The following is a 24512-nucleotide window of genomic DNA, read 5'->3' as shown; positions in this document are numbered from 1 at the left end:
AACTTAAGACATAGGGAATAAAACTTATATTTTATTGCTTGAAATATAAATGTGGAATACTTACCTTCATTGTACGCCTATCACTGCACATGCTTCTAATAATAATACCAAACATTAAAGGACAAGTTAAAAGCAGTCCTTCCATGCTTTTTACCAAGTCTCCCCAGTCTTTAGTTCCTATGGTATTTCCTAGAAAAAATTACAATAAACTAGCCATCTTATTTATACAGTAGAATCAGTAACAAATAGCATGGTTAAGTTCTAACTGGCTATGGGTTTTCAAGTATTGGCTCTTTCAAAAAGGAATCCATTGAAATATATTTCAAAGTAACACCCATCAAGAAGTAAGAGTTAATAAGAGCACACTTAAATTTGGTGCAAACTTAATTTTATTAAACCTTACAATGCTGTGGCGTATTTTTCCATTTGAGACAATTTATTGGCTGGCATCTGAATACAGTACTTCTTTTAAGATACACAATGGGAACGAACAAAAGGAAGAGAAACTAGTTTAGTGATACATAAGGGGGAAAAATGAAAAAAGATGACAAGCAATTCAAGTTTCCTTAGTATCTAACTATAAAGTGGTTCAAGTTCCGAGCCACAGTGCTTGCTGGCCATGGTTAAGACCACGTTCCCCACCCAGGCCCTGCCGGGAACTACTTATAGGGGTTAACACACCATGCATTCAGCTGAGGGCTTTGCTGGGCAATTTGATTTCAAGAAGCTAAATTTCCAAATACAACCTAAGCAATTTCTCAACTTATAGTAAAGGGGTTTAAAAAAATATTACAAATTCCTTCTTTGCAAATGAGCAATCATTCAAATTCAAAGTCATCAAGGGCACCAGGCTATCTTGCTGTTCTGGGCTTATGCTTGTCAGACTTAAGGACAAGAAAAAAATGACATTTTAAAACCTATTAATTCATTTCCCTTTGGAAAGAAGACTGGAATCTGAATAAAATAAGCACTTGTTTTACAGAAATGATCAATATTATGGAACATCTAAAATTCAGAGGCATTTCTGGAGAAACACTGTTGAGACCTGCACATTAATTCCAGCCAATACTAGCACGCTACAGGGTCCAGTTTAGTTTGATTCAAATAAGTACAATTAGATCATTTCCTCACTGTAGATAAAAACCAACTTACAAACTTAATAATTTTATTTTACTCAGTCTTACAATTTTCTGATAAAAGCCCTGACAGTTATCTGAGGTTGCACTCCTGAACCAACTTACTCTAAAATAAAATCATGGCTAATTTTGAGCTACGTAACTGATTTTCAAGAGCTGCCAATGGCATTTCTAGAGACGGTAAACAGAAAAGGGAGAGCTGCATCCTGACTGCAATATAGCACTGCATTTTTCAAGACTAAAAACCAGTTCTAAGTTTTCTATTTTTAGTGAAGGAAGCCACTATGGAAAGACATCCTTATTTCATAAAGGGTTATGCAATTCTAGCCCACCTGTAAAACAGTGTTGTGCCTTGCTCTAAGAACATGTAAGCCAGATTCTTCTGGGAAAAGTGGAGAGGCAGATATTAAACCCCTTAAAATCAAATTTTCATCTTTTACCCAAAAAGTGAGATCAACCAATGATTCACTAAAATGGCAAGTTTTCTTTTCTTTAAAAAAAAAGCTCATGCATATACAATTCTCATGCCACCAAGACGCAGATGATTTCAAAGTATTGCTTGCTATTTCTAGACTGTCTAAATGACATATTATTCTTACATATAGCAGCTCAAATATTTTATCAGACTTGTCCAGAGTAAGTAAAACATAGCAAAACCTCTTCATCAAAGGATTTATAGAGCCCATTGATAACTAATCTATTTTTCCAATGGTAAAATGTAATTTGAAATGTAGTAAAATGAGTAAGGATACCTTTTAAAGAATTAAACTTCAATTGTTTAATGAAAAAGTCTAATGTTCTTTATTTACTACCCATTACAATTTTTTACTGAAGATGAATGTGACTGTTTGCAATTACAATTCTTTAAATAGCATTACATTAACCCTCAGAATAAAATGTCATCCCCTAAATCCAAGTGACCCAGATGAGGAAGTTCACAGGTAACTGACTTTTTTTTCTAGAATCAGTAAGGAGCATGTCATTCAGAACAATTTCTCTGACATCTGCAGGGCAATGTACCATTCACTGTAAATCCTACTGAGTAATGGCAAAGTGCTGAGTGATTATCTGAATCCTTTTAATTTTCACTTCTCTTTTCTTAAGTCAAAAGAGCCCTTTCTGCGGCATTAACAAATCTAAGATAGGGGGAAAAAAATAAAAGGAGCAGGGTTGCTGGGAGGAGGGATGGTGGCAGAGAGGGGAAAGAAGAGAGGGAGGCGCTTTCATTAAGGGGACAGAAATCACTGTGCAATCTTTTGTGTTTAATAGGGTAACAAATAATTGAGATCAAAGTAATTCATGCACGTTATCTTTAAAAGATATACATAAACTTGAAGAAAGAAAGAACACTGTTATTGACCTTTGATACTATGGCAGTAAATTGCATACTAAAATACCTTAATTATCTTAGATGCCTAGATCTGGCTTGGCAAGCATCATGCCACTGACATGCTTTAGCCTTTTTGTAACTAAAAGTGGTCTGCAGTTCAATGACTGAAGAGCTCAATGTGACTCATTAAGCTGTGTGATAAATTCTGAGGTTAAATTGAAGCAAATTCTCTATACCTAGTCACACCATCAGCACAAGCAGGACAACGCTGGAGCAGTATGAAAGGCAGGTCACTCTAGAAAGATCTTCCTTTATTGCATGATATACTAAGATGACAGACCTAAATTTCTTCAACTGGGTTAATGAGTTGTAATAGATTTGTTTCCCAAATTTAGCATAAAAAACTTTCTGTGGACTGAAGAAAGAAATCTCAGATGTGAAGATACAAAGCAAAACCAAACAAAACATAAAATTTTTAAAAGCTTGAGCTCAAACAGCTTACCGGCAACTTTAGAAACTGACATGCTCTAAGAGTACTTCTGTGAAATGAACTTCATAACATAAGAAAACAGTGGTTTGAGTTGAAGCTGACCACTGCTGCATAGAGAATATGCCAACACACAACAGTCCAGTTTAAGCCGGTGCATAGAGAAGATAAAGCACTTATGGTAACTGCAAATGGTGAACAAGTCCATAAGGTCTATGATCTAGCATGGATCCAAAGGTTCAGGGAACCCTGTAGCAGAAATGGTTAGGGAGAAAAAAAGTGGATACGGGCAAAACTTGAAGACGGAAGAAATAGGAGCCAGGGAAGGACGACTTTCAATTGTATAAAATTCACAAACTAGTAAAGTATAAAGACATCACTGAAAAACAGTTAACTCTGTCCCAAACACCCAACAGCAAATAAAATCAGAATGGCCTTTGGCAGACAATTTTAGAAATTTGAATATGACATTACATTTCTCAATAATTCACAAACAATATATTATACGGTATATTTATATTAAATACTGGGAAACCAATCCTGAAGATTTGATGCTTACAATGCTTTAGCCAATGAGAGCACAATGATATCAAGCTAAATGAATGCTGGTGTCATCCCAACAGTGCTCATTTATGAAACAACTGTTACCAAGTCGTGCTTTACCAGTGCAGAAGTACAGTCGCATTATCATCTATGAAGTGAAACAAAGGTCTCTAGCTTTTCTGGGATATTCCCTTTATAATATATTCTATGATTCACGATGACACGAGCAGCGAGACACTGCAGTGTGGTATGATTTATGGGCTGGATCAAATTTTTAGCTATCTCCTTCTCGTCCAGCAAGTCACTAGCAGTTTGTTTGTGTAAGTTTGTGGCATCAAAATGTGCACCTGATTTAATAAGGAGATTCATGATGTCTGGATGGTTGTTCAGAGCAGCGATATGTAGGGGACCATTGTCATCAGAGTCTCTGACGTTCACATCAGCACCACATTCTATCAGGATCGCAGTAACTTGCAGAGATGGAAATTTACAAACAGGGTACCGCCCTACACATGTAGTATTCTTGTCCACAGCCAGATGCAGAGGGCTGAAGTTATTCTTTCCTCTTGGATGCAGCTTAAGAAACCTGTAGATGGTCTGCTTTTTGAAATGGTCTTGTTCTAGAGTACAAGGAACTTTTTCTAATAAGCAAATTAAGTGCAAAATGATGGAAAGAGCCTTATTTAACTGCAATGGGTCGGCTGGACACTGAGTCTGTTTGATAGCTCGCTCAATTTCAAGGACACTTTTACACAGTATGCCCATGAGATCATCAAATGTAACAGTAGTACCCAGCAAGCCTTTAGCCCTGTCTTGTAGCATAAAGGAGAACAGTTCTGCAAATGACAGTAAGCTGCTGGCAGTCATTGGGCTTAAAGGGTCCAAATTGCTCTGCTGCATATCCAAAGCATACTTCCATAGGTTGATGCATCGCTTAAAATTTCCAGAGTCGGCGTAGACAGCACCCCTATATCTAATGTAGTAAGAGGTATCGGGATGAGAAGGACCAAGAATGCGTTCTCTAATTAATAGAGCTTGCATTCTCATCTCATCAGGATCAGCAATAAGACCTTCTAACTCTTCTGCACTGTTTACCTCCTTGGCATAATCATAAGCCATTATTAGTGTCTGTGGAACTGGTTTACTAATTATATTAGTCCTATCACTGTACCTCATGTTCATTGCCTTTTTCCAGTATTTCAGAGCTCCAAGTAAGTCTCTTTTTTTATCTACAAACGTAGCTCCCAGAAGCTCTAAAGCATTAATACGTTCTGTCTTGCTGGTCTGAGCATGGTGGGTAAGAAAATCCACAATATTGGTGTGACCAGTCACACTTGCTGACAGAAGAGGAGTCATTCCGTAGCCATCTTTTTCCATCTTGGCACAATACATAAGCAGCATCTTCATGATGTCCAAGCTTCCAGACTCTGCGCAATCGTGCAATGCCGTGTTGCCTTGAAGAGAGGGAAAGAACACACTTTGAAGGACCAGGGCCAGGGTATAATGTAACCACCACCACCCCAAAAAAAGTGCAGGCAGTGCCAAGCCAACCCTAAGTAGGACATATTATAATTACAAAGGACAAAACAATTATCTTCAGCGCCTAATACTAGGGTCTGATACACAGCAGGAGCTGAAGAAAATACTTATTAAAACTTCTTGAACAAATAACTTGACTAACAAGTATGAAAAAGAAAACAAAACAACATCCAAAGTCACCAAATAAAGCTCCTTAATCAATGGCCCCTTGGCAGTTTTCATTCATATTCAAATGAAAGTGAATATTCTATGACTCTAAAGTATATTCTCTGAACAAAACTAGGTAAAATAAAATTCACATGCCATTTGTAGCTTTCTGGGTCAGTTTCTCCATTGATAAATGGAGAATCTGGTCTTTAAGATCTAATATTCTTCCACTTGACTTCAGTACTGGGCAAAATTTTTTCAAAGTTCCTGATTATCAAATGAGTTTTTACTGTTAAAGCCAAAATTTCTGACCCATTCTTGAAAACACTTCTCTCAGAGGAAAAATAAGTCCATGGGATATTTCCTGTTCTTATTTAATTTTTTAAGCATTATTTTTAAATGTAGTAAATGTCCTAACACTGTCCTATCATCCTACACATGAAAAGGCAAAAGGCAATGGCGTTACTAACAGCCTATAGAAATGTATGACATAAACATCAGATATTATATCTAGGGGTAATAATAACCATTTGATTGATATAAGAAGCAAAGCCATCAAGCAGATCTTTGGTATGAGCATACATTGTTTGCATGAAGGGTCTACAATGCATCACTCTGGGTATCTCTACTTAAAATTAACAAAGCAGACTAAAAATGCCATTCCTAAAAAGAACTACTCACAAGGTTAGCCTCAACTTGGCATCTGGAAACTTGTTCTCTAAACCAGCTAAAACTTTCCCTAAATGACAGGGGTAGCTCACTGTGCCAAACTGGCCAAACCATAGTTTATAAAGTTTATATATGTCAAACAGTTTCTGTCTAGTCTGATTTTGGGATATAGTTAGGCAAAGAGGGCCTTTTGAACCCAGTCCTCAATAACAACCCTAAGTGCTAAGTGCTTAATCTGTAGTGGGTTTCCCTATACAAAAATATTATGTGTTTTTTCATTATCGAGGAGTGCTCTTCACGAAAGGGAGAAAGCACAGAGGCCTGCACATGCCCCTTGACTTTCCCTTTATGATCTAGCTGTGTCTCATGATATCACTATAATACCATCTTACCTGTGAGTACTACTGTACAATGAGTCACCTTCTAACGTCAGGGACCTCCTGACGTTTGAGGGACCTCCAACATAGTGTGCACACCAGGAAGTGGTTTGCAGATGAATACTTTAAATAACAAATCTACTTTAGAATTCAAGTTGGGGGTTGAGGAGGAAAATCATGGAGGTGGGTCATTAAGTGAAGTGCTTACCACTTCACTTAGTGTGAAGGTCTAAGTTTGAACCCTCAGAAACCGTGTATATCTGGCACAGTAGTGTAAGTCTGAGATCCCAGTGTTTCTACAGCAAGATAGGAAGTGGAAACAGAATTCCAAAATTCTTGTGGGCCAACAAAGTCACAGTCACACAAAACTACAGAGACCCTGCAAACACATGAGCCATGGTCTATACACACAGACACAAACACAGGTACATACAAAGAAAAAAAATGGGCCATCAATATGGCTTTGCACTGGGTGTGGTGGTACAAGCTTTAATTCCAGCACTTGGGAGGCAAAGGCTAGTGGATATTTGTGAGTTCAAGGCCAGTCTAATCTACAGAGCAAGTTCTAGGAAAGCCAGGGCTGTTACAAAGAAACTCTGTCTCTAGAAACAAAACAAACAAACAAAAAGGCAGCTTTGCAAGTAACAGTCCTTGCTGTCAATCCTGATGAGTTCTGTGCCTGAGTCCTACATGGCTGAAAGCGAGACCTGACTTTCTAGTTGTCCTCTCACCTCCACACGTCACGGTACATACCCCACCACGTCAACTAATAAGTAAACAAATAAATGACATTTTAAATGATTTTCTAAAAGCTTTTATACACAGGGACTTTGAAACATTTCATAAGTTGATCCTGTTTTCTTTCCTACAATATAAGTATTATACAATTACTTAGAATCTGTTTATTCTGTCCTAGATGTCAGTGATCTACAAAGTATGGTCAACTACCCAGGGCATTCAGGTTCTGATCACTGTTACTAGTTTCAAATTTCAATTAACCATGACTACTATGCCCAGTACATTCAGAAATCATTTCAAATTATTCTGAAAGTGAGAATTCCTACTATTTTCATTTCCCCCAAAATAGTTAAAGGTAAATAAAGAGATAAGTTAAAAAACAAAAATCTGAACCAAAAGAAACGATTTAGGTGCCATTCTTTGATGGTAAGAGGAAATAAAATCAAGACTAGGGCCGCAGCAAGTCAGTTTTAAATGAACGGAAATTCTGTATTTATTGAAAAATTAGAATGTGTGTTCTGAATAATACATGTACAGCGCAAAAAAAAAAAAATCTCCCTTAGAGCCAGGCACAGTAGCACAGGCTTATAATCCTAGTACTCGGGGAGGCAGAGGCAGGCAGATCTCTACTGAGTTCAAGGCCAACCTGGTCTACAAAGTGAGTCCAGGACAGCCATGGCTACACACAGAAACTCTGTCTTGAAAAAAAAACAAAACAAAATGAAACAAAACAAAACAAACAAATCTGCCTTAAAAAGGGAAAAAGAGGCTTTTATCTAGCAATGGCAGTGACAAAGCAGTCCAGTCACTCAAGACTAAGAGAGCCAGGCATGATTACACACCTCTAATCACAACAAGGAAAGCAGAGAAAACAATATGGTATCTCAAAAAACAAACAAAAGAAAATCAAATTTAATAAAAAAAACAACTGAGGATATAGATCTACATATCTGATATCTGTATCAAATACAGATACTACTTGGAGGATGAGACTGTTATAGTACAGATCAAATCATGTGTGTGTTCATTATGTGTGCACAAGCATGTGTGCCTGTGTGTGGAAGCCACAGGGGCCTTCATTCAGGTGTTGTGATAGTTTATTTTGGTTGTCATTTGGTTGGACCTAGAATCAACATTCCTCTGGGTATGTCTGTTTAAGTATTCAGGAAGGTCTATGTGATGAAGTCAGGATCCTCACACCATTGCTGAGTGGACAGCACCTTCTGGCATCCCAGCTATAAGAAGGGGGAGGAGACAGCGGACTCCTTTTGCTGCTTACTTCCACCCCTCCTTGCTCGTGAGTACAATCTGTCTTGTTACTACTGCCAGCCTGATACCAGAACCTAGCTTCTTCAGCCTTCCATAATGGACTAAGACCAGTGGCTCTCCCAAGATTCCTCCAGACCTTTCATTTCTAGAAGAGAACTCCAGCAGCAATCAAGCTTCATGGCCTGAGCAACTACCAACTGCTCTTCACACTAAGACCACTGTTGAACTACCCTGCCTGTCCTGTATAAGCCAATCTGATGAGTCCCCCTGATGTGTTTTTCTTTTCTCTTCTTGGTTTTCATAAAATGTATTTATAGTAAAATCTTCATTAGCTTGAGGAATTTCTCAAACTCTCTCCTTAAATATGCTGACCTTTTGGCATTATTCCCTTTTTCTTTTGTAATCCTTTTCCATCTGTGATTTTCTCTCTGTATTTTCACCTGACCCATCTTTTAGTTCATGAATTCTCTAGTCTACTGTGAGTAATCCATTTTTAAAAGCCACCCACTAAATTTGGTCGTTTTTGTTTGTTTTCAGCTTTCATCTTTCCCTTGAATATTCAATTTAAAAAAAAAAATCTCTGAATATGCTAAACCTTACTTGAAAATGTATGTTAATAACTGTATTCACTGAATGTCTTCCTGGGCTTTTTCATTGGCTCTTCTGGTTTAGATGTTGTGTTTTCTCTCCTGTGTATTATATGATGACTACAAACAATGATCCGAGGGAGCTAGGAAGAATGTTCAGTTGATAAAGTGCTTTCCTTGCAAGCAAGGAAAAGAGTTTGATGTGAAGAACCTTACATAAAGAAGACTCACTTGTACTTACTTGCAAACCAAGCACTAGGGAGGAGGAGACAAGTAGCCAGTTAGCCCAGCCCAGCCTACTGGACCTCTTCAAAGCTAAGGATAGACCTTGTCTCCAAAAATAAGTGGAAGGTTCAATAAGAGAGTATGTGGGAGTGTGTGTGTGTGTGTGTGTGTGTGTGTGTGAAAACTAAGGTCAAAGAGAAAAGCATCAATTAGACCAGACGGTTCTCATTCATTCTCTGCTAGAAAGCAACAAGATCAACAGCAGCAAAGTGCCACTATGAACAGAAGCTGAGACACAGAATCTCTGTGAAAATCACTAACAGAAAAGAACTCCCGGGTTGGAATTCCAGATCCACATCATGGATAAATAAAAATAACACTATCAACTCAAAAAAAAAAAAACACCAAAATACTTATTACGAGGGAAAGTCTAAATATCTTCGACTTCTTTTTAGCAGAAGAAACATGGAAACTGAAGGCAAGGGCAGAAATACATAAAAGGGAAAAATCTGTGGGTAAATCTAAATACATATTAACTTTCTCAACAATATCTTGTGAGCTTGAAATAGTACATATGGAAGTGAAATACTTGGCAGCAGTGCTACAGAAAAAAAGGAGAACAACTGCAGCTAGACTGCGCTAAGGTCTCACTGCTGGGAATGAAGTAAAAATGTATGCCAAAGTCATAGTAAACAAGGGTAACCACTACAAAAATAGTTCACAGATAGAGACACAATTATAATTTTTTTTCCTAAAAAATAGAGGAAAAGAAAAAGGATAACCCAAAGAGCAAAAACAAAAACACCCACAAAATAAACAACAAATAAGCAAGAAACAAACACAAACAGGTAGAACCTAAAGGGAACCAGATGAAAATCAAGCTACAAGAATATATGCTACAGAGGAAGACAATGCAGACAGTCCTGATGAGAACTGATAGGCTAGGGTTAGATGGAAGGAGAGGAGGACCTCCCCTATCAGTGGACTGAGGGAGGGGCATGGGAGGAGAAGAGGGAAGGTGGGCGGGATTGGGAGGGGCTGAGGGGGGGAGCTACAGCTGGGATACAAAGTGAATAAATTGTAATAAAAATTAAAAAAATTTAAAAAGAATATGTTATTAAATGGAAATGAATTAAATGATCCTACCAGGAAAAAAAGCACTAACTAAAATGCAAACAAAAATCCAGGACAAATTCTATCATACAATATACACCCTAAACATAAAGATAGAAATAATGGTAGAAAATATTTTTCCCCAAAGATACATGGAGTATACAAATACTGAGCATAATCTAGGCCATACAGTAAGTTATAAAGAGTATAAAAATACTGACCTAAAGCCAGACAGTAATGGCACATGCCTTTAATCCCAGAACTCAGGAGGCAGAGGCAGATGTATCACTGAATTTGAGGCCAGCCTGGTCTACAGAGAGAGTTCCAGGACACTCAGTGATACCCAGAGAAACCCTGTCTCAAAAAACAAAACAAATTAATAACTTAGAAAATTCCATATATTTCAAATTTAAAACTCATTTTAATAAATAATCTCTGGTTCAAAGAAGACAGCCAAAAGGTAATTATCTCATGGGCAACAAAAGTACTAAATAACAAGTCTTAGGGCTATAGCCAAAAATGTGTTCAGAGTAATACACGCTTTTAAAGGCACACACATAACAAACATAAAAGCTTAAAATAGCTAAATTCAATCTCAAATTATGAAGGGAAGAGCACACTAAACTCAGAAAGTAGAGGCATACATGAATATGCAGAAATTAAAAGTAACCATTCCAAGATATTTTGAAGGAAGAAAAGCAGAAAATTAAGCCCAGAGAAAGTAGCAAATTGAAAAAAAGCAGAAATGACAAAAGAAAAAAAACCTACTAGTATAATGTTTATTTTCTTAAAGTGTATTAGCTCTTGTCTCTTTTAATCTTTACATATAACAATACAAGGCAGATGGTTAAATTCAATTCTGCACACCAAATGAAAACAAAAAAATAGTGGTAAAACATAAACACACATCTTCCAAATGCCATCTCAGTGACATTTTTGGGACCCTATTTTAAAAGCCAGTCATATTATACTCTTGTGAATGTTGTATCTAATAGAAGTCAACATTCTAATCAAAGTTCAATCAATGACATCTTCCTAACTCCTGCTTCCTCTTCAGAAACAGAAAATTTTTCACCATTCTGAAACCACTCCAGTGTGTACATAAACTCTTTAGTTTTACAAAGATTTATTTTATTTGGTTAACTAAGATACAGGTACACATGGGATGTGGACTTTATGTGAGAGTAACATGTTCCACCATCTTCTCTGGCCTTTCTTCTCCGTATCTCTGGTAAGAGTCTGACCCAGAAGCTAGCAAAAGCCAGAATATTTTAGGCTTCACAGATTATAAAGTTACTGCCTTAACCTCTAAACTCTGCCACACAGCATGAAAGAATCCATGATATATAATACGTTAAATTAGTGGATAAGACTACCAACAATACTCATAGATTTGAACTTCATTTTCATATATTAAAAGTTTTGATTTTCCTCTACTGAAGAATTAAAAACCACAGCAATGAAATCAACTACAATTTTTGTACTTTTCTACAAGTCTTTTTATATACTATATTTTGACAAAGTTAAAATTGGTATATACAACTCTTCGTGCTTTCCACCTGTATCTTGGAATTCTGTCAGTTTCAAGTCTGCATAGCCTCTATAACTCATGTTGACATTGCCTAATTATTCTTAATGGTTTTACAATAAAAGCTAAAGTAAAGTGATATGCCATAATTTACATAACCATTTCCTTGTCAGTAGGCATTTGTGTGGCTTTAAATTTTTCACTACTAAAAAAAGAAAAAAAATTTTCTCTACTAAAATAGTGCCTATAACACAGGCAATGAATGACAGGTAATGACAGGTAAGTATACCAATGATGGCCATAGGATGGGGTCTGAAAGAAGGATTAACTAACTACAAAGAGAAAAGAATGAACCAGATTTCTGTTCTCACATTTATATGGCAGTAACAATGCATGCCAAAATTTATAGAAATATATACTAAAAAAGATCGACTTTATGTAAATTGTACCTCAAGAAACAAGTGTCAAAAATTAGCACCTTCTTAAGTGTTAAGGGGATAGTAGAACTCATGGTATCAAAGTAGAAAGAGGTGGAATACTGGGGGTTAAAAGTTTAAGCAAGGAATGAATTAGAGGGGACAGAAGAGAGGTAGTGGCAGAGTGGGTTAACCAAAACTAAAGATATATGAAAACAATTATGGAAAGTTAGTACTTCACTAAGTACTTCATACGCTAATTAAGAACTAACTTTTAGAAATGTTTAAACATAGATACCCTGCATATATTGACAATGCTTCCCCTAGAAGACATAGGCTAGTAAATGGAAACTTCCAGCAAGGGGATACCTCCCTGAGACAGGAAGGCTCCGGAGGGGCCCCAAATAATACAGGCAATTGCCATTGTTCTAGCTGCCTACAATAACTAGATGGTAAGACCCTATTGCTAAAGACACAACACACTTTATTGTAGGGCATGGAGAAATAAAGCTGAACTGTTTGAAAACTTTTTTTTCTGAGTGCCAGAAAGGACCATGAAGCTTACTGGGGAGAAGTCAACAGACTTATCCAGCAGTATAACCTGCATGTTACAACATTGACTGTCAGGCAAATGTGCACACTGGGGCAACAGTGACATAACTGTTTTTGGTGTAACCAATGCTGAATAGATATGAAACCTGCTCTACAGGAGGGAATTTATGCCAGGTACTACAAAGCTGGTAAAAAGCCCATGGCTCATGAAGTCATACGGCCTAAGGGGGAATCTACTACTGTTGCTTCACTAAATGTCGTCAAACTACCTTCTAAAAATTTATGTTTAGTGTCGCCCTCACCCTTGGCCAGAAAAGCAATATGCACTTAAGGCAGGAACTTAGCTACTGGTCAAATTGAGTGTTCAGCCCTAAATGATAAATCTATAACTTCACACGTTTCGGGAAACATCTGAGCCAGAGGATGGGGAAGGAGTGTTGTAAAATGCTGATTTCTGGACATGACATGGCCATTACACTCATGAACTCACTGCAGTTCTGATTACTTGCACAAGACCAATTAAACAAAACACACAAGCAGGCGGCACTAACTAAACCGCACTCAGTTGGTTATGGAGAGAGAAAAGACATGAAAGGATGAAAGGGACACGTTAAGGGCTATCCAAGAATTAGGATAGATATGATCAAAATACACTATATAAAAAGATTAAAATTTGGAAAAGAAAAAAAATAGTAAGTTCCACTTTTATAGTATTCTAGAATTACTTTTAATTTATATGATTTTTATTCCTTAACGAAACATTTTCTATTTATAAGCTATTTTATTTTATTTTTTTATTTTAATGGAAGCTAGGGTAATGGCTCATGCCTTTAATCCTAGCACCCTGGAAACAAAGGCAGGTAGACCTCTGTGAGGTTGCCTGGTAAACATAGTGAGCTCCGGGACAGCCAAAGGTACACAGAACCCTGTCTCAGAAAAAGATAAAAGAGATTGGTCTACGTATAAACTTTTCATAATATAATAGACAGCTGTTTTTTACATTTATTACCAGTCATGTAAGTGTTAAATATACAGCTAAATATTTTGTAAAAAACTACTCAACCCAAACTTCAAGATCAATCATTATGTTTTTTTCTAGTCATCTGTGTTAAATTACATGCCAAAGATTATGTTTTCATCACATATCATCATTGATTTTAAACAATATATGGCAGTAACTATTTTTCAACTTAAGAATTTACTGTTTTATGGCTCTTAAAACACTCTTATAATACAATGACTGTACTTCCAAAATATTTAGCAGGATTACCTTATTATATCTTCTACTTTCAGAGTAAGAAACAATGAAAGCTATTGCAATGCTTAAACATAAATGCTACCAAGCATCCTAAATCAAAATAAAGGTGTTTGACTTTGAGAATTCATGAATTTACTTTTAAAGACAACAAAAGACAAAAAAAAAAAAGAAAGAAAGAAAAGCACTTTGTATTACACACTTTTCAATACCTGAGCAAGTTCATTTGAGAAAAACAACTTTCCTGCACCAAATTCATAATGGAAACTTTTTATAATTTCTCAAAAGACACTTCTATTAAGTAGGCATCATTTTAAAATTCAAGCTAGCTAGCTAATGGCTTATTAAACATCAACTCAAAGAGTTTCTGTAGAAAGTTAATATGATGTGACTATGTTAATCTTTAGCTATGCAACTTCAAAAGCAGAGCAAAGAAAATTTACAAGAATGAATAATAGCCATCTTCAGTGGAATGCTTCTGGGAAAGATATCAAGATCACGAACCTACAATGTGCTCATGTATTAAAGCATGATAACAATCCTTAAGAAGTATTTAGAAAGAATATTTTCACAGATATCAATTTTAAAGACTCCTGTAATTAAATGATAGCAAGAATTCATATTGATGTGTGAAAGTTTAAGCCAAACAACGAATTCAGTATGTTTCTAAAAGTCAGTAACCCAAATTACACCAGTACTCTGGTAAGAATTAGTCTGATTCTCTGTATTCAGTCCTGCTTGATGGTACAGACCTACAATTCCCCTACTTGAATAGAATGCAATGTTTAAACATAAATGCTACCAAACATCTGAAATCAAAATAAAGAGATACAGACATGTATATCCCACTATAGCCTGCTATTTTGTCTAAATCTGAATGATCTAAAATAAAAATATGGTATATATTAGAATTAGGTCACAGCTTTCATCCTTGAAAAAATTCTTAAGCTATAAAGTGTCAGTAAACCCTAACTTTATCTTTAACCACCACATGTGTGCTGTGGTATGTGTATATAATACAATACAAAATTATATAATACAAAATTAATAAAAATGTAATAAGCAATTATCTTGTTTAAGTCACATATACAACTGTTCTACAATGCCAATTTTTTAAATCTACAAAATAATTCAAATTGTTATCAACAATACTATCAAAAATGATTCATAAAGTAGGAAAAAATACCTGTAAATATGTATCTGGTAAAAGACTTGTATACCAAATACATAAATAACTCTAAACTATGTAATAGAAAGGATAAATAGCTCCATTATAAAACACAGAAAAATATGAAGACACTAAGATACAGAAATGGCAAGCAAATACATGAATTAAACATAAAACTAGATACTAAACATTATTTAGGCAAGGGAAAAATATGAGCCAAAATCACAATCCTAGGATAGGTATATTAAAAAAAAAAAAATGGTGTTGAATGCAGAAAAATTAGGCCCCTCCTATAATCTGAGGAATATAAACCATGCAACTGCTCTGAAAAATAGCCTGTACTTCAAAAGTTAAACAGTGACCATTGTAACCCTATTTTTATTCCTAGGAACACACATGCCTGAGAGATATGAAAATACATATCCATGGAATTTTTATATAAATGCCCATAAAGGCATTACTTATAATGCTGAAAAATAATAAAAAATAATCAAATGCTCATCAACTGCTGAATGGGTAAAAGTGGTAGTATCTATACTAGTGATTCTCAGCCTTCCTAATGCTACTACTCTTTAACACAGTTCCTCATGCAGTGGTGAAATTACTTTCACTGCTACTTCATAACTGTACTTTTGCTACTCTTATGAATCATAATGTAAATATGTGTTTTCCAATGGTTTTAGATAACCCCTGTGAAAGTGTCATTTGACTTCCAAAGGGGTTGTGAACTCATCCAGATTGAGAGCCGCTGATCTTTGCAAAGGCATTATTACTTGGTAATAAAATGAAACTGACATGCTACCATTGAATAAACCTTGAACACACTAAGTGAAAGAAGCAAGTTTCATGAGACCATATGGAGACCATATGTTCCACCTGTACTCATTCAAGTCTAGAACGGATAGATTTACAGGGACAGAAAGAAACTTAGGAATCATCTGAGGTTAATGCAGTAGACAATGAACATGAAGTTTGAGGCAGGATGATGAAAAACTGAAGTGACAGCTATCCAACCTATTAAACACACTAAAAAAACTCCACTGTATTATATTTAAATAAGTGAATGATACGAGTAAATGAATATGAATAAATTAGATCTCAATAAAGTCTGAGATTGTCCAAATGTCATTATCCAATGACAATCAAAATACTTGTTTTTCTGGTAAAATATGGTTTTGACCAATAGGAACAAAGACCATACTGTAGAAATGTGTCTGAAAATATACAAAAATGACTGCTAAATTCCCAACAGTTTGGATGTAAAAGCAGACATGAAGGACTTTCGTAATTTGAGAGCAGCAAAATAAAAAATTCAAGCATAAACAAAACCAATCTCAAACAAAACAGAACCCAAAAAGGCTAAAGATGACTGTAAATGCAAAGTGCTGGGACAAATGAGGTAGTTCTGAGGATTAATAATCTCTTCAGATTTGGAGGTCAATGGTTTCACATAGGAACCAACTTGTCTCAAAACTCAACTATAGGGCTGGAGAGATGGCTCCATGGTTAAGACCACTGGTTGCCCTCCCAAAGGACCTGAGTTCCATCCCCAGTATCTGCATGACAGCTCAAAACTGTAACTCCAGCCCCTTGTGGTCCCCACAGACACTGCATATACATGGTGCAGGAGCATACATACAGACAAAACACACATAAGCTTAAAATAAAAATTTTAAATATTAAAATAATAAATTGTTATTTTAAACTAGAGAGATCATTCTGAATATCTGAAGAATTTTTTTCCCATTATAGAATGCCATGGGAAAGAAAGAACCCATTGCCCCCTTAGGCAGTTTGTTGTTAATAATAATGTTTTTTGATACAAATAATAGTGTCTGCTTATGAACCTTTCTCTAAGATCAAAACTCAGAGGCAGGGAATCAAGAACTAGGTATCTTGTCTTACTGATCATGTCCTCTCAACTAATGAATGAATTTTACCTTCTTTTTAAACATATTCAAAAGATCCAACAGCCTGTTAAAAAGTAATAGGAAAAACTTAAGTAATAATCAATTGTCAACTACTTGTTAAAAAGTAAATGAATGAAGGGACCCAAATGCATTTTAAAGTAACACCAAGCATAACGGCTTGGTACTATCTTTTTCAGAACACTTTCCAATGTGTGACACAAAATATGTTCTAAGAAACTAGGCTGAAGATGTAGCTCAGAAGTAGAACACTTAGCTAGCATTCATGAGACCCTGGGTTCCCCACCACCACTAACTAAAAAAAAAAATGTTGGATTCTACTTCTGGTCTTACCAGTGTTTATCACTATTAAGGTACAGCTAAATTTTAGAACAAAATCCTTCTTCACTGCTGAGCCAGATAAAATACTTACAGTCCCACATCAGTTTTAAGTGGTTCCTCCTTTTTGATACCACTGACTCCCTCCACCTCCATGTCCTCACCCAAGAAATTAGGGATCAATCAAAGAACAATTATCGAAGAAACAAAGCTTCAGGATCAGAGTACAGGCAAATGAGGGTGTGTATGTATTAGAATATGTGAGGGTGTGTATGTATTAGAATCTGTCCCTAACACCCATAAAGAATCCTGGTCCAAATGAAGTGGCATCACAAAAAGGTTATGCACAAAATGATAAAAATCTTTTGTCTGTGTTTGTATTTAAAATTGAAGTTACCTGAAACAACATTTGGTGTAACTCTTTCCCTACTTGTCTTCTTAAAAAGATGTATCAGATGTTGATACCAAGGAAAATATGACTTAGACTTAGCAGATCACCTTGCAAAAAGAGTGAGCCCACACATCCTCACATACAAAGCTGTGGTAACGGTCGTTAAGAAGAGAACATTCCTTTTGAATCACTCAAAAATAGTCACATACTAGGAGAAGACAAAAATATAAAAGCAGACAAAAATATAGGCTATCTATATTACATTTCTCTCGTACAGCATATAACGTATCTAAATCAAGCTTAGAAAATATAAGATAAATACTATCAGTACTCATCTCTCGACTGACTTAAGAACTTAACCCAACATGATTTCAATATCTGGCTATATCAATAATATGAACATTATTACACTGTCAAGTAAGGAACCCTAAGCAAAGAAACAAAACATTAAAAAGCTTCAACATGGGATCATATATTTTAACCATCCCCTACTTCTTTTAGTTATCTTGAAGCATTCCAAATACTGAAATAATTAAACAGTAATTTAAATAAACATTTTTCAGAAGGATTTAAAAAAAAACAGACCTATTTCATCAGCCTACCTATAGAGACAATCAGGAACAAATAAAATACTGAACAATGCTTACAAAAAATCATTGTTTATCACTGAAAACCCAGAATCAATGTAAAACTCTAATAAAAACATATGCAGTCCCTGCCCCTTTTCTTTTTCTTTTTTTTCTTTTTTTTTTTTTTTTTTTGTTATTTGAGACAGTTTCTTTGGGTAGGCTTGGCTGTCCTAGAACTTGCTCTGGAGATCAGGCTGAACTCGAACTCAGAGATCCACCTGCTTCTGCCTCCTAAGTGCTGGGATTGAAGGTGTGCACCACCACCAGCTAGTGAATATACAGTTCTTAAATCAAAAGTACTTTGAGATTTCATCTTACACCCATCAGAATGGCTAAGATCAAGAAAACAAGTGCTAGCTCATACTGGTGATGATGTAAAGAGAACACTCACCTATTGCTGGTGGAAGTGTCAACTTGTACAGTCACTATGAAAATCTGTGGCAGTTCCTCAGGAAGAGGAGAAATGACCTACCAAAGATCCACAGGCATATACCAAAAAATGCTTCATCCTACCACAGAGACTTGCTCAACCAGGTTTATTTGCTGCTCTACTCACAATAGCCAGAAATTGGAAACAACTTAGATGTCCCTCAACAGAAGAATAGATAAAGAAAATGTGGTACATTTACACAATGGAGTATTACTCAGCCATTTAAAGAAACGAAATCATGAAATGTGGAGGTATATGGATAGAACTAGAGATAAAATAAATTCCAAGAGAGGTGAACTAGACCCAGAAAGACAAATGTGATACATTTCACTTGTATCTGGATACTAATTGTTAAATTACTGACAACCAAGCTACTTTCCATAGAACCACAGAGGTTGGGTATAAAGTTAAGGGAGTAGGGAAAACCAATCAATGTCTGTAAGAAAGAAAAATAGAATAGACAGGAGTATATGGATGGGGGGGGCTGAAAAAGAAGGATCAGGTGGGAGTGGGGATAAAGAAGTGGGAGATGAGGAATATGGGGAGAGACAGCTAAAATTAAGGGCTATTTGAAGGGTGTAGTATGTAAACCTATATACAACAGTAACTTCCTAAAATATATACATAAAGGATAACTAAAAGAAATAGCCAAATAATGGGGAGAGAGCGGGCCCCAAATAGCCATCACTTGACACCAAATGAAGCTTCTAGATGGGTCTGAGACATATCTGAGCTGTTGGTCAAAGGGTGTCCATGGATATCCCCTAACAACCCATGCTGTTGCCACACGATAAGCAGCTCTCCACAAACTGACCACAAGGCCCCACTGCCGAAGACAACTCCTACACAACCCACTGGACATGGAGAAGTCAAGCTGGTGCCTACAGAGAGCCTTCACCCCTACTGTTCTAGCATCTTTTGTACAGCAAGGTTCTCTGCACTCTACCCAAAAGAGAAATGCAGCCAGCTACTAAGGGTTTGGTCTACAAGGCGTCCTGCTTTAAGTTATGCTAGTGCATGACAACACAAAGCCTGTGGGACTGGCCAACCAGTATCTGATTTGACTGAAGGCCCTCTCCACAAATGGAACCCGTATTCAACACTGCTTGGATGACCAAGAACCTGAGACTAGATAGCTAGAGGACCTAGGATAAAACCAAGTAAATACTACTATATTAAAGAGAGAGACAGAGAGACAGAGATAGAGAGAGGCTCCTAATGACATTCTGCTATGGTCATAGATGAGTGGCTTCTTGCTCAGCCATCATCAAAAAAGCTTCTTCCTGCAGCAGATGGGAACAAATACACAGATCCACAGCCAGACATTATATAGACAGTGAGAGACCTAGTTTGGAACACACAATTCTAAATGGGATGTCTCCTTCAAATCCTTCCCCTTAGGGATCAGGGAACCCCAGGTTAGAGAAGGCAGAAAGAGCACGAGAGCCAGAAGGGATAGCAGTCAAGCAAAAAAGCAAGGTCCTTTAAATCAACATGCCTGACAGGCACATGAACTCAAGAGACCGAGGCAGCATGCACAGGACCTGCATAGGTCTGCACCAGGTCCTCTGCATATATAACTTTTAGTTTAGTGTTTTTATGGGAGTCCCAAGTATGCAAGCAAGTGGGTCTAGGTTTCTGTGCCTTTTTTTGTGCTCTTTTCCTTCTGTTTGTTTTTATTCAATTCCAATGTGTTAAGTTTTTGTTTTACCATAGTTTATTACATTATATTATATTCCCTTATAAAACCTGTTTGTTTTCTAATAAGGGAGTGGGTTTGGATGGGAAAGGAGGTAGGGGAAGAACTGGGAGAAGCAGAGGAAGGAAAACCACAATCTGGACACATGAGAAAAAATTATTTTCAATAAAAGGAAAAAAATTTTAAAAGGAAAAATACTAAAGATACTGCATATCTTCTAGTATCAACTATCCAGTCTATGTAATTATTTAATCAGCTATCCAACTATTTAATTATTTCTGTAAAAATGAACAAGCACATCTATCTCATTAATGTACAAAAACAAAAAAAGTACACAGTTCTTGAAATTAAGAAGCTATAGTTAAGAATGTAAAAATAACTTACTAATTTAAAAAGCAGGTTATAGAACAAGACAAAATAAAACTGCACACTCATATCTGCACAAAATTTATAAGTATCTTTGGAAGGACTGAGTAGCAGGTTTTTTGTTGTTGTTTTTCTTTTGCCTTGCTCTGCGAAACTTAAAGACAAAAAACAAAAATCTCAATGGTCTTGTATCATAAGGCCTTTTTAGGAAAAAAAAATACTACTGTTATAAACACTTAGTAACAATACAGTGCCCCACAGCATGGTTTACCTTTTATCATAGCACATGTTGCTTCAATATTTCCAAATACAGCCATCCATACTATAAGTACTCTCACAGAAGTGTGCTAATACACAATTTTCTTCAAGAATGTTCACAGCAGCATGGTTTATACTAGCATAGTCCTAGATCAATTAATTATACATTCAATGAAAAATTGTATCAAACAAGAATGAGATAGCCATGTTTGCTAGAACTGAATGGCATAATGTAGGATAGAGACACAGACATACACACACAGAGGTGGGGTGTGAGTCAACCAACACCAAAGGTAAAGCAAGGAGGGAAGGGTACACAGTCTATCTCTACAAGAAAGAAAGAGTATAGAATGCAGGGGGTAAGGCTTATTTTTCAATGTAAACAATGCAAGCCAATATATGTTGTCTGAAAACTTCTTAACCTGATTTATGCTATTTTTTAAATTTGGTAGTAAATTATTTTAGTGTTGTGCACATTTACTTAGGTAAGGTCTTCAGGTTATCAAAATTGTGCAGAGAAAGCCTCTTTCAAAGGCTGAAAGAATTCCTAATCTATCACTGTCTTTAGTTTCTCACAAATTATTAAAGTTATACTCAACTCTAAACCTAAGCTCTTCCTGACAAAGATCCTTCAATTGTTGCCTACAAATCCACACTGTTTAGCTTTTTATGCCCTCAGCAGGTCTTTAAAAATCCACTTTCTGTCTTGCTACATTTAATACAAGTTCTACATAAAAGATTTTTCTATGGGCCACAAGTAAGTGGAATCAGAGAACAGATGTCCCTTTCAGATTTAATTCTTTCAAGGCAGTGTGGTCTAGACTTCTTTGACAGAGTAACAAATAAAATGCGTACCTAGAATAAATAAGACAGTGACTCACCACTCCAAAATGTCTCTTTAAAAAGTTCAAAACAATATATTGCGTTTCACTATACTCCCAAACGAACCAGATTGTAAGCCAGAAAGGTTCAGCTCATCTGCCACTAATATGCTCTGCAATTTTAGGGAAGAGAGTGAAAATGCTGCTTCACATAGTGACTGGGATTGCTTATCACATTTTTTTAATGTACTATCAAGTAACAGAGTCAAGGTAGTACTGGAGGGGTTACCTAATAAACTGTCTGTCAATGTAGGCCTACTCAACAACAATGCTAAATATTGTTACCAAACTTCCTGAAAATAAAAGGCAGTCACTTAAAAACAAACAAACAAACAACCAAAGCTGAACTCACCTTTAACACTTTTTCTATTAACATCTGCCCCCTTTTCAAGCAAATACTGAGCAATCTCTTTGTGTCCTTTGTAGCATGAAATCATCAAGCACGTATGCCCATGTCGGTTAGACACTTCCAAATCAGCTTTGTGTTCCACAAGGTACTTCACTATTTCCAAATGGCCATCGAAGCACGCAGCTCGAAGAGGAGTTGAGTTGGTCAAAGTCGTGTTGTTGACAGACGCTCCATGATTTAACAAAGACTGGACAACCTTCAGATGTCCTGCGGCAGAAGCGGCCCATAAAGGGGGGGCCCCCTCGATGGTTTCCCCGTCGAAATTGACAGAGCCCCCGACCTCTATGGAAGCACTGCAGTGCTCGAGAAGGAATTCCACCATGTCGAGGTGTCCATACCTAGCAGCCATCAAGAGTGGTGTGGCCCCATTTGTTTTTTCTGAGATCAAGGAGGAAACCTCCTCTTTAGATTTGCTTGCCAGCAACTTGGTGAGGAGACGGAGTTTGCCATCGCGCGCTGCGTTGAAGACGGCCGTCTTTAGATCCATTTATGTCCAGTCGGGGCTAAGCTTTATTTATCCTTCAAAGCAGAGCTCCAGCTTAACTCTCCACCAGGGCAAGTTACAAGAGCCAAAGTCCAAAGTTAGTCACTGCGCCCAAGAACGGATATAAAACCACCGAGTGTGTTCTCTCCTACCGCATTATCCAACATCGGAGAAGCAGAAAAGCACACTAGGGGGAAAAAAATAGCAGTTTTAGGATTTTCCACACAAGTCAAGGCAAAAACACGACTTGGGCTTCCCTGTTTCCTAATTTTGTGGAAAGAAACGGGAAAAGGGCCGTACTAGGAACGACTCTGCCCCTTCCCCCAAAAGAGGTGCGAAAGTAAATTACAAAAGGGTCCACGCGGAGACCAGAAGGCTTCGGTGAGAGGCGGTTTCCCTCAACGTGCGGAAAACGAAACACTACAGGCAACTGGTTTCCTCGTGTCCGGCTCCAGCCAGCCCAGCTTTGTTCTGGTTTGGCTCTGCACACGCCCAGCGAGTAACCGCCCGCCGTAAGAGAGGCGGCGGGCTCAGAAATGTTTCTTTCCTGCGTCTGCAGAGAACCCGCCAAGGGCGCGAGGCTGGAAGGCCTCACTGTGGCCGGGACGGGTTTCGATAAGGAACAAAAAGGTCAGACGCACCAACCCTCGGGCCCGCTCTCGCTAACACCTCGCCGGAAAGGCTTTCTTCCCTTCCAACGACGCGAGGCGCCCAGGAAATCCGGCCGCCCTCCAGCCTCCAACTTCGCCCGCCGCCCGGTACTCCGGGGCCACAACCGCCCTCCGTCCCCTTCGCCCCCGGCCCTCCCCGCCACCTGCCCGCCCGGGGCCCCGCGGCCCACACGACCCCGCCGGCCGCCCCGACGCCCTCCTCCCGCCCGGGCCTCCCCGCCGGGCCCCAGGCCGCGGCCTTCCTACCTGCCCCGGGGCCGGTCCTCCCACCGGCCGCTGCCCCGGTTCGGGCCGCCCCTTCAAATGGAAACCGTTGTCCCCGTAGCCCGTGTACCGCTCCGCCAGCGGCCGCACAGCTCCTCCATGCCCCGCGCCCCACAGGAATGAATCCGGCCGCGCTGCTCGCTCCGCCCCGCCCCGCGGAGCTGTCTGCACCCGCCCTCCCAGGCCGTTCGCGATGCAGCGGCTGCCGCGGCGGATGGTGTAATGGGCTGCAGGGCCCGGGGCCGGACAAACCAGTGCACTGCTTCACATTACTGACGCCGCAGTCTCGCCATTGGGTCGAGGGAGGGCGGCGGCAGCCGCCAGCAACCGCCTAGGGGCGGGACAGGGCAGGGCGGCAGGGGCGGGGCGGCCGGAGAGGGCGGAGCCTGCGCGAGCTCCGAGAGGATGCGCCTGCGTGCTATGGAAGGGGCGGGGCTTCTCGGGGGGGGCGGGGCCTTGGAGTGCTACTCAGAAGTCGCGCCTGCGTGCTATTGGGGGGCTGGGGAGTCCAGAGACAGCGCTGAGAGGAATGCGCCTGCGTATTGCCGGAGGGGCGGGGCGTCCGGGAGGTTTTGACGCCGTCTGTCTTCTAGGTAGCTTCCCTGACTGAGAAGCTGTGGGAATCTCGCGTGCTCAGTCTTTTCTCGTTTCCCTTCTGCGCTCTCGGGAGATCTTGGCGTACAGCGCGGGAGCGCCCAGTCTTAC

General features: G+C 38.4%; 1 protein-coding gene across 1 annotated transcript; it reads right to left on the bottom strand.

The window, feature by feature from the left end:
* Window positions 1–371: 371 nt before the first annotated feature.
* Window positions 372–24135, bottom strand: Fem1c (fem-1 homolog C). Its single transcript, XM_021652556.2, has 3 exons — window positions 23790–24135; window positions 22332–23059; window positions 372–4950 (listed from the first exon to the last, which is right to left on the bottom strand). The coding sequence occupies exons 2-3, from the start codon at window positions 22873–22875 to the stop codon at window positions 3641–3643; spliced, it is 1854 nt and encodes a 617-aa protein (XP_021508231.1). The 5' UTR covers window positions 22876–23059; window positions 23790–24135; the 3' UTR covers window positions 372–3640.
* Between the last annotated feature and the right edge of the window lie 377 nt (window positions 24136–24512).

The sequence above is a fragment of the Meriones unguiculatus genome, chromosome 2 (genome assembly GCF_030254825.1).
Source record: "Meriones unguiculatus strain TT.TT164.6M chromosome 2, Bangor_MerUng_6.1, whole genome shotgun sequence".
In the NCBI taxonomy this organism is placed as follows: Eukaryota; Metazoa; Chordata; class Mammalia; order Rodentia; family Muridae; genus Meriones; species Meriones unguiculatus.
The sequence above is the reverse complement of the archived record's forward strand: the minus strand, read 5'-3'. Positions and strand labels throughout refer to the sequence as shown.

Bases quoted from the DNA above. Each gene is read 5' to 3' on its own strand.
- Fem1c (XM_021652556.2), bottom strand. From the start codon at position 22,875: ATGGATCTAAAGACGGCCGTCTTCAACGCAGCGCGCGATGGCAAACTC. The intron at 4,951-22,331 runs GTGAGTTCAGCT...CCTCTCTTCAAG, and splicing joins TAATAGAAAAAGTGTTAAAG to GCAACACGGCATTGCACGAT.